The sequence below is a fragment of the Rhinatrema bivittatum genome, chromosome 7 (genome assembly GCF_901001135.1).
Source record: "Rhinatrema bivittatum chromosome 7, aRhiBiv1.1, whole genome shotgun sequence".
In the NCBI taxonomy this organism is placed as follows: Eukaryota; Metazoa; Chordata; class Amphibia; order Gymnophiona; family Rhinatrematidae; genus Rhinatrema; species Rhinatrema bivittatum.
The window spans coordinates 59684739-59705668 of NC_042621.1; the positions used below are offsets into that span (position 1 = coordinate 59684739).

At 43.7% G+C, this 20930-nt stretch overlaps 1 protein-coding gene across 4 annotated transcripts in view; it reads right to left on the reverse strand.

Moving 5' to 3' along the window:
* ZNF536 (zinc finger protein 536) overlaps nt 1-20930 on the reverse strand; it is a 967145-nt gene that overhangs the window by 526548 nt on the left and 419667 nt on the right. For all 4 annotated transcript variants that reach the window (XM_029608435.1, XM_029608434.1, XM_029608437.1 and 1 more), the window contains exon 4: nt 10094-10152. In XM_029608435.1, coding sequence (XP_029464295.1) covers nt 10094-10151 — 58 coding nt within the window. In that variant the 5' untranslated portion in view covers nt 10152. The remainder of the gene's footprint in view (nt 1-10093; nt 10153-20930) is intronic.

Below are 20930 nucleotides of genomic sequence, written 5' to 3' on the forward strand. Positions count from 1 at the left end.
AAGCTTTAAAGAAAAAAATGTAATCACTAAAGAAACAGAAGGCAATTAGCTTAGTTCCTTATTTTATTATCTGATCTTACACACACAGACAATACAGGGGAACAGCTGCAACCCAAGATATGAGAGCTCTGAGTGATGCAGAAGCCATTCACACCTTATAAATGATCTTAAGACACCGATAACAGCACTGGACAAATCAACGGTCAACATATCTTGCTCTACATGAATATGTACAATATTTCATCAATATGCATTGAATTCCAAGAACTAACACTTAATTCAGCATAACTAATATCTGTATAAGCTTATGTTTTTCCTAAGAAATTATCGTTAACGTTATAGAGTAAATAACTCTAAATTCTTCTGTATATGGTTAGGCTTTTGCTATCTAAGCAAAGTCAGTGAGAAAGGATGTAGAGATTTATCAGAGGGGGTCTATAGACAGCTACCCAGAGAGGTAATGAAGTGGATAGAATGGGCTTCAAAGGAAGAAAAAGAGTGGGATTGAGTTGGGAGAAGGGGTTGAAATATACAGTAGGAGGAGAGAAGCAGTCCAACACCATCACCATGGCCTACTGGTTGAGGTGTGTTAGAGAAATGATAATCACTATGACAGAGCGCAGCCACTGAAGCAGAGGAAAGCCAGGTCTCAGTTAAGGCAAGGAGATGAAGAGAACAAGAGATAAAAAAAAGCACCTTTGTCTGGGACAGCCCAGACGAAGGTGCTTCGGAGAACCTGGAGGAAGAGTCCACAGGGAGCCCAGAGGATGATGCTGTGGAAACTCCAGCAACTGAGGATACAGAGTAGCCAAGGAGGTATCAGAGATATCAGATGCCAGGAAGCAAGCACAGCTGGTTACAGAGGAACCAGCACCGATGTTTCCCCAGTTGGTTCATAAAGTTCCATCGCGGTGGAATTCGAACACGGAGCCAGCAAAAGACTTAAAGGACTGTGGATGAGCACTGCGCGAACATCACACTGGTGGTGGTCATGATGTTGTCAAGGGTAACCCTAAGAGATGGGGTGAGCATGTCACTAGGTCCCTGTTTCCAAGTGTAGCTGGTGGAAAGCCAGAGGAAGGGGAATGGGATGTCTTAGACTCTCCTGGATTCCATCCAGGAGGAAGTAGGTTTGCTTGGTTCAACAGGTCAAGGCTGAGAGGAGGGGTAAGTGAGGTCGTTCTCCTAGTGCTCCCCCTATTTACCTGTGCAGGACCAGGTTAGATGCCTGGTCCACCTTAAATCCACTAAGGAGAGTATGCTCTGTTGATGGGATTCTATGGGGCAGGTGGAGCTCAGAAGGCATAACCAGAGACTGAAGAATAAGAGCTGGGATCCATGTGGGGATAATTAGACCAGGCCCAGGTCTCCAGGAGGAAGGCAGCTCCTGTAAAGTAACTGTCCACTGAACTGTGCCAAAGCTGAACTGTGAGTACTGAGGGAACACTGAATTATGAGTAATTGAGTACACTATTCTAAAGGTAAGACAGTCTACTATTGTGTGATTATGAAGCTGTAATAAAGATGTGTTTTAAGAAAGGCTGAAGCCAAGCTGCATTTGTGTCTCCAGGCCTGGAGAATCACTGCTCAGTCCCATACCTATCTAAAGACTAACCATTTTGAGGCTGCTTTTAAACCTTGGCCCTGATTGTCTGTTTTTAGCCTGATTGGCTAACTCATTTTCTTTACTTTTTTAACCATCAAATTGCCCCAAGTCTCTAATCCTGTATGTTTGCCTTTTTAGATTGTAAGCTCTATTGAGAATGGATTGTATGTTTTGTGTGTTGTTTGTACAGCGCTGTGTATGTTGTACAGCGCTATAGAAATTTTAAGTAGTGAATTACTAGAAAAAAGTCTACAATCTCATTTTATCGTATTTCATAACTTTGGGGTATATACCTACCGGGTCCCATTATTTCTTACTCTTTAATTTGATTTGCTCTATTACATCTTCCCAGTTCACTGTGATTTGATTCAGTTTATCAGAATCATCACTCTTAAAGAATGTTTCCAGATGGATATCCATCCAACACTATCCTCAGTAAAGATTAAAGCAAATAATTAATCTAGTTTTGTATTTATTAATATATATACTGACATTTGATCTCAATTGAGATATCACACTGGTTTACATTCAGGGACTGTAGGTATTTCCCTATCTCCTGAGGGCTTACAATGTAAGTTTTTGTACCTGAGGCAATGGAGGGTAAAGTGATTTGCCCAAGGTCACAAGGAGTGACAGCTGGACTCAGACCCTGGTTTTCTGGTTCATAGTCCACTGCTCTAACCACTAGGCTATTCCTCCTCCCCTAGCTTTGCTGCCATGGCCTTGTTTTTCCTGTGTGCCTCTTTTACCTCTCAGTCATCTTGTGGTCCAAAAAACTCCCTCTCAGGTATTCTTGTTTCAAATATCCTTGAGAAAGATTTTGAGTTTTTGTCTCTCTAACAAGTTATTTTCAAATACTTGTTTGGCCTGCCTTATTAATACTTTCCATCTAACTTGCCAGTGCCTGTGAACCATCTCATCACCAATTTGACCTGGCCTATGATATCAATACAATTTGTTCCCTGGTAACCTGATAACCTTGGTTATTCTCTTTCCACCAGGTCTTTGAAATGTATTTATTTACTTAATTATTTATTTAAAGTTTTTTTATAGACAGACATTTGTTGGGAACATCACATCGGTTTACAAGGAACATGAATGCAGCTTAAAAGACTTTACAAGGAACTGAATTCAAACCATATTAGAACTAGAACTAAATTAGAACAGTAACTTTAACAGTGACTAAATATTACAGTAACAATGGTATTGCAATAGAAGGGGAATTGCATTTCTAAGAGAAAATTTGGGTTTAGATATATAATATATTATAGAGTAATACATTTCTAGGGTGAGGAGAGGTAAAAAGAATAGGAAAAGGCATTTAGATAAAGAGAATAATATAGGGAGGCATAGGATGTTTATAGGGCAAGGGTGGGTAGAAAGAGGAAGGAAGGGTAGAGAGGAAGATGTCAAGAAGAGGATGGGTCAGTAAGAGAATTTCAAGTATATGCCTGCTTGAATAACCAGGTCTTTTTGTTTAAATTTTTTGGACAGTGTTCTTGGCGCAGGTCGGTTGGCATAGTATTCCATAGTGCAGGTCATGTAATAGATAATGCACGTTTTTTACTGGTGGTGAAATGTATGAGTTTAGGTGACGGTGTGTGTAGTGTTGCCAAGCATTGAGTTCTGGTGGGTCTTGTGAGGGCACCAAATAGTAAGAAATCATTGAACCATTGCATATTTTGATTATGTAGGGATTTGTGTATGATGGGGAGGGTCTTATAGTGCATCCGGGATGAGATTGGGAGCCAGTGTATTTCCTTGAGAATTGGGGTGATGTGTTCGTTTTTGCGGGTGCTGGTAAGAATCTGGGCAGCAGCATTTTGAAGCATTTGGAGGGGGTAGGATGTTTTTGGGAAAGCCTAGGAGTATGGTGTTGCAGTAATAAATTTTTGAAAAGATGGTAGCCTGGAGTACAGTATGGAAATCATTGAGGTGTAGGAGGGGTTTTAGTTTTTTTAGGGTGTGAAGTTTGAAGTAGCATTCTTTTAGTGTGGAGTTAATACATTTTTTTAGATTAATTTGGTTGTCAAGTATAACGTCTAGGTTGCGTACATGTTGTGAAAAGGAAATTGTGGAGGGGGGCGTGAAGAGGGAGGGGAAATTGATAGTGATGTGTTGTAGTGATATCTTGAGTTCTGTTTTGGATGCGTTGAAAACAAGGTTGAGGTTAGTGAGGAGGTTGTTGATTGAGCGGAGGGCCGTTTCCCATGTATTAAGGGCTTTGGGTAAGGTATCAGTAATAGGTATGAGGATTTGTACGTCATCCGCATATATGAAGTGTGGAAGACCAAGCTCAGAGAGGAGGTGGCAGAGTGGTAGTAGGTATATGTTGAATAGGGTAGAGGACAAAGAGGAGCTTTGTGGAACACCTCGTGATAGGTCGATTGCCTTGGACTCACTGTTACCTATTTTAACTTTGTATTGTCTGTTGTTTAGGTATGATTTGAACCAGCGAAGAGGGGTTCCAGAGATGCCAATTTCTATGAGCAGTTCGATTAAAATGTTGTGGCTGATGGTGTCGAAGGCAGAGGATATATCTAGTAGTGCCAGGATGTATGAATGGCTTTTGTCCAGGCCTTTGAGGAGGTAATCTGTAGGAAGATGAGAAGGGTTTCGGTATTGTGATACTTACGGAATCCATAATGGGATGGGAAAAGAATGTGATATTTTTCTAGGTAGTCAGTTAGTTGCAGATTAACTGTTTTTTCAAGGATTTTTGCTATGAAGGGTAAATTAGAGATGGGACGATAGTTGGTTAGTTCTGCAGGGTCGTTTGGGTTTCTTTAGTATGAGTTTAACTATAGCTTGTTTAAGTGAGTCTGGAACAGTACCAAGGGTGATAGATCTGTTGATAATGTTGGCTATGGGTTGTGATATTATATTATGGATAGGCAGGAGGGATTTGGTGGGAATCGTATCTGATGGGTGTGAAGATGGTCTCAATTTCTTTAGGCTAGATTCTATTTTGGAGGAGGCAGTGGTCTCAAAGATATTTAGTTCAACATTAGAGTTTTTTGGAAGGGTTCTGGTGGGCAATGGGGTTGCTGGAAAGCGTGCCATGAGTTTGGAAATTTTATCGTGGAAGTATAGTGCTAGGTTTTCACATTTTGTTTTGGCGTCCTCGTCAGGTGAGGGAGTGGGCAATGTTCTAGTTAGAGTTGAGACATATTCAAAAAGGGCTCGGGAATTAAATTGTAGGTTATGGATTCTCTGGACATAGAAGTCTCATTTGGTTTTGGTTATAGTCTCACGATAGATGTGTAGGGAGGGTTTGTATTTTGCGAGTTGTGCAAGGGAGGCTTCTTTACGCCATCTCTTTTCTTGGTTTCTTAGGTTGTGCTTCATTTTTAATTCTGGAATGTACCAGGGTTTTTTGTGTTATGTGCAGGGTTTATTTCTTTAGATTGTAAACGGAAGATTCTGTTAGCAATAATGCTGGTGAGGTGATTCCGGGAGGGCAGAGTCGGAATCGGTTAAGTCTAGTTTATCAAGATCATTAGAGAGGGCTGAGATTAAGTCATCCCTGGTACATGGCTTTCTGAAATGGATGGTGTTTTTTGAGCATGAGGGAGAGGTAGTGTTTTTTATGGAACAGGTTGTTCTTATGAGGAAGTGGTCCAAGGGACAGGTGTACATGAAGGGGGGTCTGGAAGGATTAGGGAGTTTTTAAAGATTAAATCTAGGGAGTGGCTGCTTTGTGCGTGGGGTTGTTATGATCTGCTTGAGGCCCATCACACTGAATGAGGCCAGGATAACGTTGCAAGTGGGTGATAGTGGTACTGCGTCTACATGGAGATTGAAATCTCCAAGGAAGATAGCAGAGAGTCTATGGCTATATTCTTGGTTATGAATTTGATAAGAGGGGAAGCGTTTCTGTCTAGTAGACCTAGGGGGGGGGGGGGGGGAGTATACTAAGCAAATTTGAAGTTTTGGAGATTTGAAGAGACCAATTTCGAATTTGGGAGGGGGGTTGACAGTTTGGGGTGATAATTTAAGGTCTTTTTTTTGCAGCAAGTAGGAGACCTCTGCCTCTTTTCTTGGGTCTTGTTATGGAGAAGATGTCATATGTGTTGGTTGGGAGTTGGTTTAGTAGTACTGTGTCAGTTTCCTTGAGCCATGTCTCGGTTATGGCACATATATCAGGTTTATCGTCCAGAAGGATATCATTGAGTATGGGTGCTTTTTTGACTATTGATTGAGAATTGAAAAGAATGAGGGTGAAAGCTGTGAGGCTAATGAGTTGTGTAAATGGGGTAGCATAATAGGTAGTAGTGATCTGGGGTGTGAGCAAGGGTGGGTAAGGTAGGGTGCATTATGCTTGGGATTGTAGCGTTTGAGTATGGGTATTGGGTGAATCAGCATGTTTAAAGTTGGGGTGTCTATTGGATGTTAGTTGAGAAATGGTGTTTAATGCTATAGCAAGAGATTGTTGGGAGGAAATGATGTTTTGATGATTGGGGGTTTTGGAAGGTCTGAGGGGCGAGGTGTCCTTGGGGGGGAGAAGAATTGTATGCAGTGCTGAGAGTTGAGTTAGGTGAGTAGAAAGGGAGGAGAACTTGCTTGTAGAAGGAGCCGATCTGTGTAGATTTTGATGTCCTCTGTCCCTTGCCGCTTCTTTGATGAGTTGGGAGTTGGGATCTGAACTGGAACAGCAGAAAGGAGCAACACAAAGGGGCAGACTAAGGGGCAGGCCCTTTAGTCGCGCTCCTTTGGCACGAGACGCTGGAGGCTTGTGTTCTTAATTTTAAAGGCCCTCCAGCACCGGACGTGATGTGCGCGGGGGGGGGGGGGGGGTCTGATCGCCGCATGGTTCTCTGCTTGGGGCTGGTTGCCAGGTGAGGGCAGGACGAGGGCGAAGACCCCGATGGGTCGGGCACACCTATCACGTCGAGCGGTCGAAGGTCTGGTCGGTGGTCGCAGTGCAAGAGGAAGGATCAAAGGCCTACATTCTTAAATGCCCTCCAGCACCAGATGTGATGTGCGCAGGGGGGGGCAGGGGGCAGTCTGATCGCCGCATGCTCTGTTCGGGGCTGGGTGCCGGGTGAGGGCAGGCCGAGGGCTTGGACCCCGGTCTGCCTATTATGTCTGCATATTCATTCAGTACCTTACTTTCTGACCCTCCAATCTTAATTTTTATACTTCTAGTATTCACATACTGTTGTGTGTCCCGTCCATGCTTGGCCCATGTCTAGGCCTACTCACCCCACCTAGACTCCCCCGTGTCCCAGATCATCCTCCCCTGCTTCAGCAGCGAGTGCAGCCAGGCCTCGGCGTCCACTGACCATGTCTGCACGCTGCCTGGAACTGACCTCTGCCTGACCACTGACCACTTCTGACTGCCGCCTGGAACCTGACCTCTGCTTTGGCTGATTACCCGCGGACTGACCTTTGGTATTGACTCCTGCATTGGTTGACTATCCTCGGACTGTCCACTAGTATTGACTCCTGCTTTGGCTGACTACGCTACCTTGACTCTGGCCTTGATCCTTGCCATACATTCAGAGACTCTCTTCTGGCCTTCTCAGGCATCCCGGATTTCTAGCCTGAACATGACCACACACCCTTGATCGTGGTGGGCACACCTCTGAACTTTCTCGCAAGGAGATCCTGTGAGGCCCACCTAAGACCAGGCGGCCCGGGTAACCAAGGGCTCAACCTGAGGGAACCCCAGGTTGCTATTGGTGAAGCTCCAGCTAGCCTCTGTCTCCTCTTGTACTCTGCCTCCTGGTGGCAGGTGCTCTCTGGGTCAGACCAGGGAGCCTACCAATCCTGCACTAGGCCAAGGGTCCACCTCCCGGCGAAACACATACAGACAATTCAAAGTATGCAACCACTTTTTATGTAAACTGCTTAGGAAGTATGATAATCTCTCTATGTTTTTAAATAATAAATAAATAAATAAATGCCTTTTAATTGCATTCACAACTTGCCTAGCAGTTTGAAACGGGTTCTGTGGAATCATTTATCTCTGTATGCTTTTTATTTAAATGCACCTGGGCTACTTCTGCCACCACCACAACTTCTCCATCAGGAGATTCTAACTTCTCTGTTTGCCAGAATCCTTTGAAGATATCTCACTCCAAACCATATGCTCCTGAGTGACTGACAGCTCTTCCCCCATGATTTGCTTGGCTCTTTCCTCTCCTCAGCGATACACTTCATTTGGGCAGACATCTCTAAACTTCCATCCAGTATATATTTTCCAAGTGTAGTAATAGATGGTAATAATTAAAATAAAGAATACATGAAAAAAGTATCCAAAAATAACCTTTGTTTTCCATGTTCCAAGCTTTGAGACTTCAATTTATACTGCTATAACTAGGAGACTCTGATTTCAGCCCAGATTTTATATGTGTTCTAATGTCAAAGTTGCATGTTTCACTGGATCTACTGTATTTAAATGCAGTCATGGAAAGAGCTCCTTGAGCACGGTATCTACACATAATAGGGTAGCGTGATCTTATCCTGGTACAAGAAAGGTTGGGATAGGCAACAACGGACATTTACTAAGTCGCGTTAGGCCATTTAGCACACAAAAAAAAGTTTGTCTTTTACGTGGCAAATAGCCCAACACAGGGATAACGTGAGATATTCCAAATAACTTGCGCTACTCTAGACCCGGCACCATGCATATTTAAATTAATTCATTAGCATGCAAATGCATATAATTGTGCTCATTACTACCCTAAACATGCTAATCAAATAACTAGGTTCGCTGAAAACTTTGCAAGCCGTATTATTTGACTTGAAATTAGCTATAACTCAAGAGTTGTAGCTAATTTGCTGCAAGTGCGTCAGGAGGTTAAAACGTGTCCAGAGGCATCTGCAGCCCAGCCTTAAAGGGGCCGCTCGGCCCCAGAAAAGTCCTCCCCACCAATGAGTTGTAAAAATCTACCAGGGTTCTTTCTAGATCCCCTGTCCCACCCCCCCTATTCCGCCCTTGCAGGCAGCCACTAGTTGTTAAAGTAAATAAAAAATGTTTAAGAAAGGATGAAGCCCCACTCCCATCCCCCAACCCTTCCCCGTCACTGAAAAATCCAGCCCCCAGAGGCTGGGACCCCTTCCCCCACACTAGCTCCTCCCTGGACCCTCCCTTTTGTTAAAGAAAATGGCCCTGGTGGTCTAGTGAACTGCCCACCCCAGCTCCCCCTTACAAAGCTCCCCGGTGGTCCTAGTGGCCCCACAGCCCCCTCCCACTTACTGTGAAATGTGTATTGGTGATACAGTGGGGGCCTGGAGCGCCTCCTAGGTTCTGGGCCGGGGGGGGGGGGAATTACATCTTGTTGGGGGGGAAGAGGCTTTAAACAATAGCGGCTCCCTAGCCTAGGGTGTCATGACTCATTGTGCGGTGGGTTTTCTTTGCTGCGGTATTTTCCTACGGAGCAAACTACGGCAGGATTCGCAAAGCTGCAGGGGAAAATACCACAGCTTAGTGAATGACCCCCACTGTTCCATTTAATGTCCAAAAAACAAGAAGGAAGTCGCTCTAACAAAGCCGTGAGGGATGTAAACAAAGAGATGCCGAAGGGCCTCAAAAAGATTTATTAATATACAATTATTCCATGAATGTCCGACTCTAGGCCTGAGTTTCGCCCAGTGAAGGGCGGCTTCAGGGGCTGCTAAAAGCAAATTTTATCATCTGACAAGATGCACTTTTGCACTCTCATGCCTCATTCAAAATGAAATCCAAAAGTCGGGATAATATTGATCTACCGCTGTTATCAAACCCAAATACTCTGTGTTGTTGTTTGGAGCCAGTATGAATGACAGTATCTGGTGTGTACATTGTCGCGAGCTTAAGAGCTCCTTCATGAATAACTTGGAATGAGCATATCAACAAGACCTGCTAACAATTTTTTGGATTTCATTTTGAATGAGGCATGAGAATACAAAAGTGCATCTTGTCAGATGATAAAATTTGCTTTTAACAGCCCCTGAAGCCGCCCTTCACTAGTTTGCCAATTAATGTCCATACATTTTTTTTAAGGATTTACTGCAACTCCTAATATTATGCCACATTCCCAATCCAATTTTCCAACTGGCTCCATTTTTCCAGACATTATTCAGTGTACTCGTGAAATGCAGGTATTAACAAGACTCGTTCTTTCTGTTGTGAATAACTGAAGCCAAAAGGCAGTTCTATTGGGAAGTGCCTTTGCCTTTCTGATTTAAACAAGTCACTTAAGTCCTAAATATGGTTCCACCTCACATACAGATTAATTTATATTAAGGTTGCCACTTCTCCCCAGGTCAACCGAGCAAGCCAATCTAGACCTGGTTTTGCTGTTTGGCCCACATGTACATTAATTGTAATTCTGATTCGCTTAGGACAAGCAATGGGAAATTAGAACTGCAAACCATGCATGCAGTACTAGGCCAAAACTGCAACTGGAGCAGCTCATGTCATTGACCTGGGTTGAGGCAGCCATCTTAAAACTAAGTATAAAGCAGCCCATATATAATATCCACAGCAAAGCTACATACCATCTATGCAAGATTTTGGGGAGGTTATAATGGAGCTGACCTTGAGACTTTGGTCCATTCTGAAAAGAAAAAGAAACAGAAAAGCTATTTAGTTAACTGCTGCACTATGCAGACTTCAACAAATCATTTTCAGAGAGAGAGAGAGAGAGAGAGAGAGAGAGAGAGCACCTCTGGGAAGGCCTTCACAGTATTCAAGTATTTGTATCATTATAGGAGGGCCAGCTAATAAATCGAGGTGAGGTTTCGCTGATGCTTTAGGGTTTTGGGGCCAGTTTTACATGCAGAATGAGACGCTCGAACAGCACAGTACATCTCAGTGAAGATGTGACATCATTTGGAGTGAGGGAAGTCCCACAAAGATGAGGTGTCTACAGTGTTCTCTCACCCTAGCTTGATTGTTATAGAGTTCTGTGTTTAAGGATATGCCAGTGAGCACTATCTTGTGAGCAGCAATTCACAGCTGCACCTTTTCTGCGCTTATGGGGCAGCTTTATTTCCACATTTAATTCATTTATTTCATGTATTGATTTATGAACATTTGCTATTCTGTCTTTTGCCAAGAGGAGACATCATTTCAGCGTTACTTTTCCTGCTTGTGATTGTTAAATAAAGCTGCACACTTCTGAGTATTGCACTCCGTGAAAGGATATTTTAGCTCTTGTACTGTACAGTAAACCATCCACTTCAATGTTTCCCTGCAGTAAGACATTGCCTGCCTACTTCACTATGAGTAGCTTTGGCATAAGAGTTTAATGATACCAAGTTTAATATATGAAAAAAATAGCAGGAGTTATTGTAAAGTTTATTGATTTTCCACTAATCATTTTTCTTTTCTTTCTTTTTTTTTTTTTTTTTTTTAAATTTTTGCAACCAAAGTAAAATGTTGAAAACCTAATTAATCCCCCAAGGACAGAATGCCTAACAAAGAAAGAATAAAGATAAGACTTTCCACTGGACAGCCAATGCATGATATCCATGAATGAAGGAAATCTGACTTCTACTTAGCTTAGATATATGTACTTGTGATTACAGAGGGACAAGTAGTGGACATAACTGAGTGAATACCACAGAGCTCATTTCACCTGTGATTAGATTCTCATTTATATCCAATGCTGCAGAGAAAAACTACTGGGCTAAAGTGATCTTTTATTCTTATTTAAGAGTGGTCTTGATGTGCCTAGGATTTGATTTTGTGCAAAATTAAATGTAGTGTAAAATGCCCATCTACCAAAATGATCAAAGGATGATTTATTGTTCAATATTCATACAAGACAACCCAGTGAGATTTTATTCATAGGGGCACCTGTCAGAAGCACAAGCTCGGATACAAAAATCATTACAAAGATTCCAGGCATACAATTAGAAATTCATTTGTGTGAAACAACTGGACTAGGGCCAGAATTGCAGCTCAACAGACTGAAGCGCTGGTCGTTCATTGTCTCTACGGGGCCCCTAGTTCAGTTCCTCCTGCTACTGGTCAGGTCAGATACCTGTACCTGGTGTTGACATCTCTGGTATTTGCTTCTGGGAGTGAAATGAAAATCCCTTCGTTCCCTTTGACCTAAACTGCTGAAACATCTGCTGCTCGAGTCGAGCTGCTTGCTGGCCAAGTTTACAGTTAAAAAAAAAAAAAGAGAGAGAGAAAACATTAAAAGAGAGTGAAAGCCTGTTGTGGATCACCTCTCTCTTAGCCATAGGTGTCACTGGAATAAATAGATGGATTGCAGGGGACAGAGTCACCACATGCCAACAAAAGTGCAGAAACAAGAAAGAAATCGCCAAATACTGGCGTGTAAAAAAAAAAAAAAGAGAGAGAGGGGCAGGTTCATGGCGAGGGAAGAGAAAGAAGGGAAAATGCTGCAAATACAGCTGCTTCCCGGTGAATGCAAATTCAAGAAACAGAATGCAAACTAAAAATGGCGCGCTGCCACCGAGAAGCCTGTAAAAACATATTATTAATTTGTAGTATTCCCATCTATTTAATACCAATGGACAAAAAATCCAGGTGCATTAAATGACTTAAGGTTTTTTAAGCATTTTTTTTTAGCTGTTTATATCACTACTCCCTTTAGAAGAGCAGAGAAAGTGCTTTTTTGGGATAATACTGTTATTGTCAGTCTTCTAATCTGCTGCACACAGTTAATGAAATAAGACTTTTTTTTTTGCAACAGATGTAACTTTTCCAGGAAAGTTTTACCACCATTGGCCTGACTTTTCTGCAGTCACATAACCTTATTAATAAACTATTAAAAATGCTCTTGAAAAGAGAGAATGCATTAAACAATACAAGGCATGCGTATGTTGTAACGGGCTTGATAGTAACCATGAGATCATGTGATGCCAACCCTACAATGCAGGCAGCACCTAACAAGCCTGGCCAGCAAAAGTTGCACTAATTCCGCCATGGCACCAATGCTACCCCGGCAGGCAACCCATAGCACAAACATACGTTAAACGGAAAGCTTGTGGGCCAATACAAATAGGGTAGAGGGACAATTTTCAAAGCTATTCATCAGGGTACAGAAAATTATTCCCCTTCAGGGCGGCTAAAATTCTCTGCTGGCATTGGCTGTCTGCATTAATGAGAGGTGCGAATGTATCTGGATGCCTTGAACACACGTACACTGTAGGGGATCTTCAAAGGGAAGCTACCCTTTCAAAACTCTGCAATTTACGTGCAACCCCCTCCCCGGTCTGGGTTTCTGTGTATGGTATTAATCCGTACCATTTCCCAGCAATGAGAGGTTCAGGAGGTGTGTATTACGATGGTGAGTGATAGCAAGGCTTTTCCCTCATAGGGGATAGGCACTTTGATGGTATCTAGGCCGAGGGAGTACTTGGAGTTTTGGAGTTGATAACAAGATGTCTTGTTTGGGAACCAAAGAAGTGAGGTGTCCAGTCTTGGATGCTATTGATCCCCAGGAGAAAGCATTTCTTACCAGGTTCTTATGGCCTGGATTGGGCACTGTTGGAAACAGAATGCTGGGCTTGATGGACCCTTGGTCTGACCCAGTATGGCATGTTCTCATGTTCTCTCTACAGACTATCCAGAAGGAGCAAGACACCTAGTCCAGGGAACAACATTTTGACTGAGGAAGTCTGAAAGCTAGTGACTTCTAGATAAAAAGGAAGAGGTCTATCATTGGGGCCGAAGGAAGGAAGAGGTCCTGGTGGCAGCCTTTGAGAAAATTCTTCTTTGTAGTGTGACTCAAGCTGCATGACAGGAAAGTGAGCGACCATTGTGGGATTTATGGACTTGGAACTGTTTGCTGCATTTTATATCGTTTGCTTCTGGACTTTGATACTTGGACTATAAACTCTTTTTCTTGTTTTGGGACACACAACGTTTTGCACTGATGGATTTTGTGTGATGAGCCCTTGGGCCCTGCAGGTGAATCCTGCTCCCCCACAGAAAACGCCAGTGAAGTGCTTTTGGAACTGCAAACGCAGCAATAATCGTCAGGCCAGGGAATTTTTGTTATTTGATTATCCCTGTCATTGATGTACAGTGGCAGGAAGCAGCTTACTGTGACTAGCACTGACTGCTTCTCAGACCCTGTGGTTGCTTTACCAATGGATCGTTTTCTTATATGGGGATGCCAAAGCCAGCAGATGCTGTTGTTTCTTCTTGATTTCAGTTGCCAATCTCTGCTGCTGCTGCCTTGGTGCCACAGTGAAAATATTTCAATGACGTAAGAACCAGCTCAAATCATGGTTTCTCCAGAAGATTCAACCACTATGGAAGATGATTTAAGGCCTGATTTTCAAAAATATTTACACGTTTAAAAATGGGTTTTACACGTGTAAATGCACTTTGCTCATGTAAGTGGGCTTTTGAAAATTGCTACAATATATGCTATTCAATTGTCCATAGGATTTACCTGCGTGAGTGCACTTTATGCAAGTACATGGCTTTTGAAAATTGCTACATTTACATGTGTAATTGACCCCTTTAATTTTTGGAATGTCCATTCACCAAAGGTAAATTTTAAAATTGTTTTATTTGCAATGCAAAGGCTGGAAAGAAATATTAACAAGGTGCTTGATTTGACTGATTACAAAATACAAGTGTTTTCTACCTTAACAGAATGTTTGCAGCAAGAGTAGAAAGTTTTATAAGAGGATATAATCAAAATTAGTATTCAGTCAGAAACTTACTAGGCTGTTACTGGCTCCATCATTAAAGAAAATGCCACTTGACAGTGTCAGACAAATTTCTGCTTACTGCGATAAGATTAATTAAAAAAATATATGTGATTGGTTTGTCTGAGGAAGCAGAGGATAGATACTTCAGTTCTATTAGGGAAAAAAATTCTGCTTTGCTAGCTAAAATTTTTGGAAACACAGTGGGGTGAATTTTCCAAACATTTATGCATGGAAAATTAGCATATACGTGCGTAAGTACCTTGTACTCACTTAGATGCTATTTTACGAACATCAAAAGCATGCATATATTTTCTGTCTCAGGAACGCATTTCCATGGAAAAAAAACGGGCAGACTAGGAGCATTCTGGTTGTTCTGAAGTTTGAAATTTGCGAAAAGTTGCTATTTTATAACAGACTCGTGAGCATTCATTTGACACTTTATTCACGTATTATTCCCACTAATTATCTTGCGTAATTGATATCGGACTTGTCTATTGTTTACTGTTGGTTGTGGGGGGGGGGGAGAGGTCTGTTTGAACTGAGGGGGAGTTCAGAGTGGAGAACTCAGGAGGGTCTCGAATGTCTGGAGGACTGGGTGAAATGGTAGAGGTTTTGGCATAATGGCGATTTCAATTATGCGCACATGTTTTAAAACATATCGGCTTCTGCGCATAAACAAGGTTTTACACAAGCAAGTTACAATTTTTTTTGCACGTAAAATATATGTGTGCATGTTTTTAAAATAGGTCGGGACAGTACGCGCTTTCAATGCATGGAAGTAAACATACACCCATATGGTAGGCGGGTAGACATATGCGTATTTTATAATCTTTGTGTACCTGATAAGCATAGGCTATGAAACACTAGAGTACACTTCCATGCAGCCAAGTACGCGGAGTTGTTGTTACCTTTTATTTGCTTCATCTAGACAAAGCCTATTTTAAACCGAAGGGGATCTCTCAAACAAACCAGAGGGATGTTCAAAGTAATCTGAGTCAGATCAAGCATTGTGTTGGTTCTACTTTGCTTGTATCATTCTGTTCCGACTCCGACAACGATTTTCTTTTGCCCTTGGTTAAAAAGAAGGAAGCTCCTGAAGCATGAAAAATTCAGAGCACATTTTTTCCAGGACTTGGTAAGGCTGATTCAGGCACTTTACAGGAAATGTGTTTCACTTTGACAGGAACATCAAAGTTTGGATTTCGAGATCTCAATATTACGTTCAGTCAAAACACTAGTGGAATCTGAATACCGTGGAATCTGAGCCGAAAGACCCATCTTTTATTTACTTCATTTCAAACAAAACAAAACCCTGGTGCCTAAAGGAAAAAAATGGGGGGGGTTGTGTTTTGGTAAATAGTGCACATTGTTGTTCCCTGCTGCCCCCTTACCCTTTCTGTCGCTCTCTACCTATGAAAAGATCTGGAGCAATCCCCAATCACAACTGCGCTGCTGCTTCTGATTTAAAAATGGTGTCAGTCTCAGGGCCAGCTGACATAAAGATGTTTGAAATTTGCAAAGCAACATGGCCAGAAGACAGGGCTGTAAAACCACTTGACAGCCATCAGAATGGTCCCAATTTTTAACCAAAGTCAGTAGGGCAGGTACAATTGGGATTCACTCCTGCCCCCCTGCAGAAAGGGGTAAGGGGGCAGTGGGGGCCACAGGGGGGCTGCTTTTTTTTTTTTTTTTTCCTTCAGGGGGTAAATTTAGGGGTCAATATTTAAAGTCATTTAAACGTAAGACTCACAAATGATCTAGCCAAATGACAGCATCTGAATATTGATCCACTTACCCAGAAACATAGAAATGACGGCAGAAAAGGACCAAACAGTCCATCCAGTCTGCCCAGCAAGCTTTATGGTAGTACCCCCATGGTCATCAGTTTCTCAGACCGCAAAGGACAGTGCCCTCATTAGGTGCTGTCTGAATCCTTACCCCTTCCTGTTGAAGCACAGAGCAATGCTGGAGTTGCATCAAAGAATCAGGCTTATTGATTAAGGGTAGTTAACCTCCATTCTTATTTGTTCCCCAGACCGTAAATGTCGGGTCCCTTGTTGGTTGCTGTCTAAATCCAAATCCCCTTTTCCCCCTGCAGTTGAAGCAGAGAGCAATGACGGAATTGCATCAAAAGTATCAAGGCTTATTGGATAGGGGTAAAAACCACCACACCAACAAGTTACCCCCATGCAATATTTTCCTCATTTCCATCTTCTAGCCTTTAGGCATCTACATGTTTATCCCATGCCCCTTTGAATTCTTTCACTGTTTTCATCTTCACCACCCCCTCTGGAAGGGCATTCCAGGCATCCACCACCCTCTCCGTGAAAAGACATTTCCTGACGTTGGTTATGAGTCGTCCTCCCTGGAGTTTCATTTCATAACCCCTAGATCTAATGATTTCTTTCCAACGGAAAGGGTTTGTCGATTGTGCATCATTAAAACCTTTCAGGTATCTGAAGGTCTGTATCATATCTCCCCTGCACCTCCTCTCTTCCAGGGTACACATATTTAGGTCCTTCAGCCTCTCCTAATAAGTCTCCCGTTGCTGACCCCATGCCATTTTGGTCACTCTTCTTTGGACTGCCTCCATTTTATCCAGCTAAAATCTAGCCAGGTAAAAAAAAAGATGTGTTTCAAGGTGAGTCTAATTTATCCAGCTAACTTAATCAATTTTCTTGTCTTCTGCACACACTTTCAGCTTAGTATGCTTTTTTTTTTTTTTTTAACTCCTATACATTAGCATACCATCAGCTTACTTCATTGCGAGTTAACCCAATTTTTCTCTCATGAGAATAGAAAATATAAGCTAAAGTTTAGCTAGAACTTTTCAGCTCATGTCTTATTACATCAGGCCCTCAATGGAGCAGGCTATGATTGTGATTGCCTGCTCCATTCTTCTTAACACTGCAGTAAGGTACCCACCTCAAAGTCAACATAAATTCCTTCCTCTCAATCCACTCTCTTCCCCCCCCCCCCCCCCCAACTCCAGAATCTATAGCAATACAATGAGGGTCTGTAAAGTCAAAAACCAAATCAAAGCAGATCACATTCTTATAATATGAAATAAGTGAGATACATGTACCGTACATCATGTTTTGTCTATCCTCTCATTGTAGATGTAAAGTAGGAGGCTTTCTTTCTCACTTTCTTGGGTCTAGATACATCAAACTGCTATAAATATAGCAGAAATAGCGCCCGTGATTGAAAAAAAAGGGCATGGTTAGACTAATTTCCTGACTACCACATCGCACAGGCAATTTATGCCCGGCATTATCACTTCATGCATTGCGCCAACACGTCGCCCATCACATTATGCGGCACACATAGATTAGTGCATGGCGTGTTATTTTTTCTAGTTTAAATATACAGGCTTCCTGCAGCTGCCTCTTTGAGGGTGTGTCAGGCGTTTGGAGAAAGGAGAGGACAGTAGGTGAGTTGGTGGTACTTGTTAGTTGGTTGGAGGTAGTTAGTGATATCTGAGTGCAATGTCCTGTGGCTTGTTTATCATGTTTCCCTTGGTCTACTGTCTTAATCGATGTGTGTGCCAATTTTTGTTAGTTTGTCCTATTTGCCTGTCTGTCTTTGTGTTTGGGTGAGGTGGAGGAGTGGTGAGACATGGTGTTGAGGAGGAGGAATGGTGAGGAGGAATGGTGAAGCGTGGTGGTACAGAGGAAGAGGAGTGGTGAGGCATGGCGGTAAGGTGGAAGAGGAGTGTGAGGAGTGGTGGTGAGGCGTGGTGGTGAGGCAGAGTAGGAATAGTGTGGTGATGAGGAATAGAGAGAGAGGAGAGGCGGGGAGGTAGGAGGAGAGAGGTAGGGAGGAGGGAGGAGGAGGAGAAGGACAAGAGCAGGAGTGCTAGGGACAGGAGTAGGGATAGGGAGGGGTCAAGGGATAGGAGGAGGCAGAAGGGGAGAAGTACAGTCAGGCGAGTCCGGTGGGAGGAAGATGACAGGCTAGGGATAGACAGAGAGGGCAGAGGGGAGGGGAGTCGGTAGGGCAGGTGCAGGAGGTGGGGAGTGAGAGTGAGGAAAGGGAGGACACCCCTTTAGATAGCCAGGCAGCAGGGAGAATTCATCTTAGGGCATTGAAGTTCAATCCAAAGGACAAAAAAATAATCATTGCCGGGGTCCTGGAAAATTATGTCGTGCTGTTCGGCAACTGTGCTGCCAAAACCTTGAGGGCAGCCAAGGGCCAGATCTGGTGCACCATCACCCAGGCAATCTCAAGGCTCAGCAGAGTGAGAAGCAATGGGGAGCAGGTGGCCCACAGATACCGGGACATAAAGGCAAGGTGGCGAACCGCAACAGGTACATGCGGCAGACCAGCGGAGGAGTCCCTTGTATAATTGTGCTGACACCCAAGGAGAAGCACCTTGTGCAATGGCTGGGACCGGATATATTTGAGCGCATGGCAGAGCAGCTGGATACCACGTGAGCTGCAGCCGGTAAGATCACCTCAGCTGTGAATGCCAAGACTGTTACAGTTGTGCACATCATTTGGCATAAGATGTTCACATTAACTGACATGCAAAATGTGCATCTCATGCCAAACGACCTATGTGTGTACCTCTTGGCTTTGGTACTTATATTTTCTTCTTTATTTTCACAGCTCTCACCCAGGACTCTGCCGGTCCCAACCATGCAGCACCAGGGTCAAGCCATGCAGCAGCACTTTTCCATGCCCCCTTGCTTATGGACGCTGAGACACAGTTCAGTGAGAAGGAGGAGGAGGAGGAGCAGCAGTAGCAGCCTCCTAAGCACAGCCAGATCCTACAAGCACTTGGCTCAGCAAGCCCACTCAATGTAAGCCTAAATCTCTCCAGTTTCATGGAGGCACCCAGCCTGCAGTGGCACACAATAGAGGTAGTGCCACCTCACTCTAGCACACTACATGGCTAGCAGGAGGCAGCACATACAGAGACGGAGCAACCCACCAGCTCCCTCACACCACTCTAGAGGATCAAACTTCCGCTCTGCCCATGACCAGCACAGAATCAGCACCAAACGAGGTCTCAATACACAAGCAGCTGGAACAGAACCATGGTGTCCACCTACAGCACATATGGGCAGAGCTAGTGTGCCTCAGGAGCACTGTCAATGGGCTGACTAGGCCATGCTTTACCAGACAGTAGCCCACACACAAGCTCTCAAGTGGCAACGTCTTCTAATAACCTCACCTGCGTCCTCACACAGATTCTGCAATGCCGGAGCCTCCACCAGTGCCTTCCCCAACATCCGTACACCAAGTAATGGTCCCCAGCCCGACAGACAAACCAGGGGTAGACCCCCCCCAAAGACATGTCACCCCAAAGTGGCAAGCCATGGTATGGCAAAGGGCCATGAATAATCACAACTGTAATGCCTAGAAAGAATTGTTCAACGAGCCTGGCCGGGCCTCTCAACAGAGTTCCTATGCTGGCTAGAATGATGAAGACTGCTGGACTCATCCTCACTACAGAGTTCCCGTGCCAACTAGAAGGAAGAAGACTGCTCGGCCCATCCTCACTACAGAGTACCTGTGTTAGCTAGATGGAAGAAGACTGCTGTGCCCGTCCTCGCTACAGAATCCCTGTACCGACTTGCTGAAGGGGATGGTCTACTGTTTGCCACTGTTGTCCTGCTGCCTGGTTCTAAAGCCTTCCTCAATGCTCTGCCCATACTCCAGCCTCTTTGATCACATCATCTCTCATCACCTGCTCCTGATGCTGGTGTCTGTCTTGTTTTATCTCATTCTCATCCTGCTGCTGCCTCATCTCATTGTGATGCTGCCTCCGTGCTGGTGTTTCATCTCATCTCTTCCTGCTGCTGTCTCCATGTTGGTGTCTCATCTCATCCTGCTACTGTCTCCATGCTGGTGTCTCATCTCATCTCATCTCATCCTGCTGCTGCCTCCAAGCTGGTATCTCATCTCATCTCATGCTGTTGCAACATTTATGCTGCTGTGCTCATCTCATCTCATGCTGCTGCTGCTATCTTCATGCTGCTGTGTCTCATCTTATCTTGTGCTTTTGCTACATCCATGCTACTGTATCTTCTCCTGGGACTGCTACCTCCATACTGTGGTCTCCTTGCCTCGGACTCCTGTCTCCATGCTGCTGTGTTTTCTCTTGGTGCTCCTGCCTCCATGCTGTGGTATCTTCACCTGGCCCTTGGCCTCCATGCTGCACTCTCCAATCCTGGTCCTCAACCTCCATGCTGTGCTCTCCAGTCCTGGTCCTGCTGCCTGCTACTAAACCATTGCTACCTTGGCCCTTAGGCTGTCCCCCCTTTGAGTGTACTCTTTCAACATGGACTGTCTGAGACCTTCCTTGAACTTTGCTGCCTTGGCCCTTAAGCTGTCCCCGCTTTGTGCGCACTCTTTCAACATGGACTGTCTGGTGCCATCACTTCAACTCTGCTGCCTTGGCCCTTTGGCTGTCCCCCACTTTGAATGCACTCTTTAACATAGACTGTCTGCGTTTACATCACATAGTTGTGCTGCTATCAGCTCTAACATTAGAGCTGTACTATAGCTATTGTGGCACCACTTCTGCTTCCTTTGCTCTTTGCTGTAACCATGATTGTAAAAAAGGATAAGATGCTAAGACTGTATATGTAATGTTGCTATTTGTAACAAAGTTTGCAGAAGTCTACACTCAATGCTTCATTTAAGTTAAAATGTCATGTGCAATTACATATCTTGTCCTTAA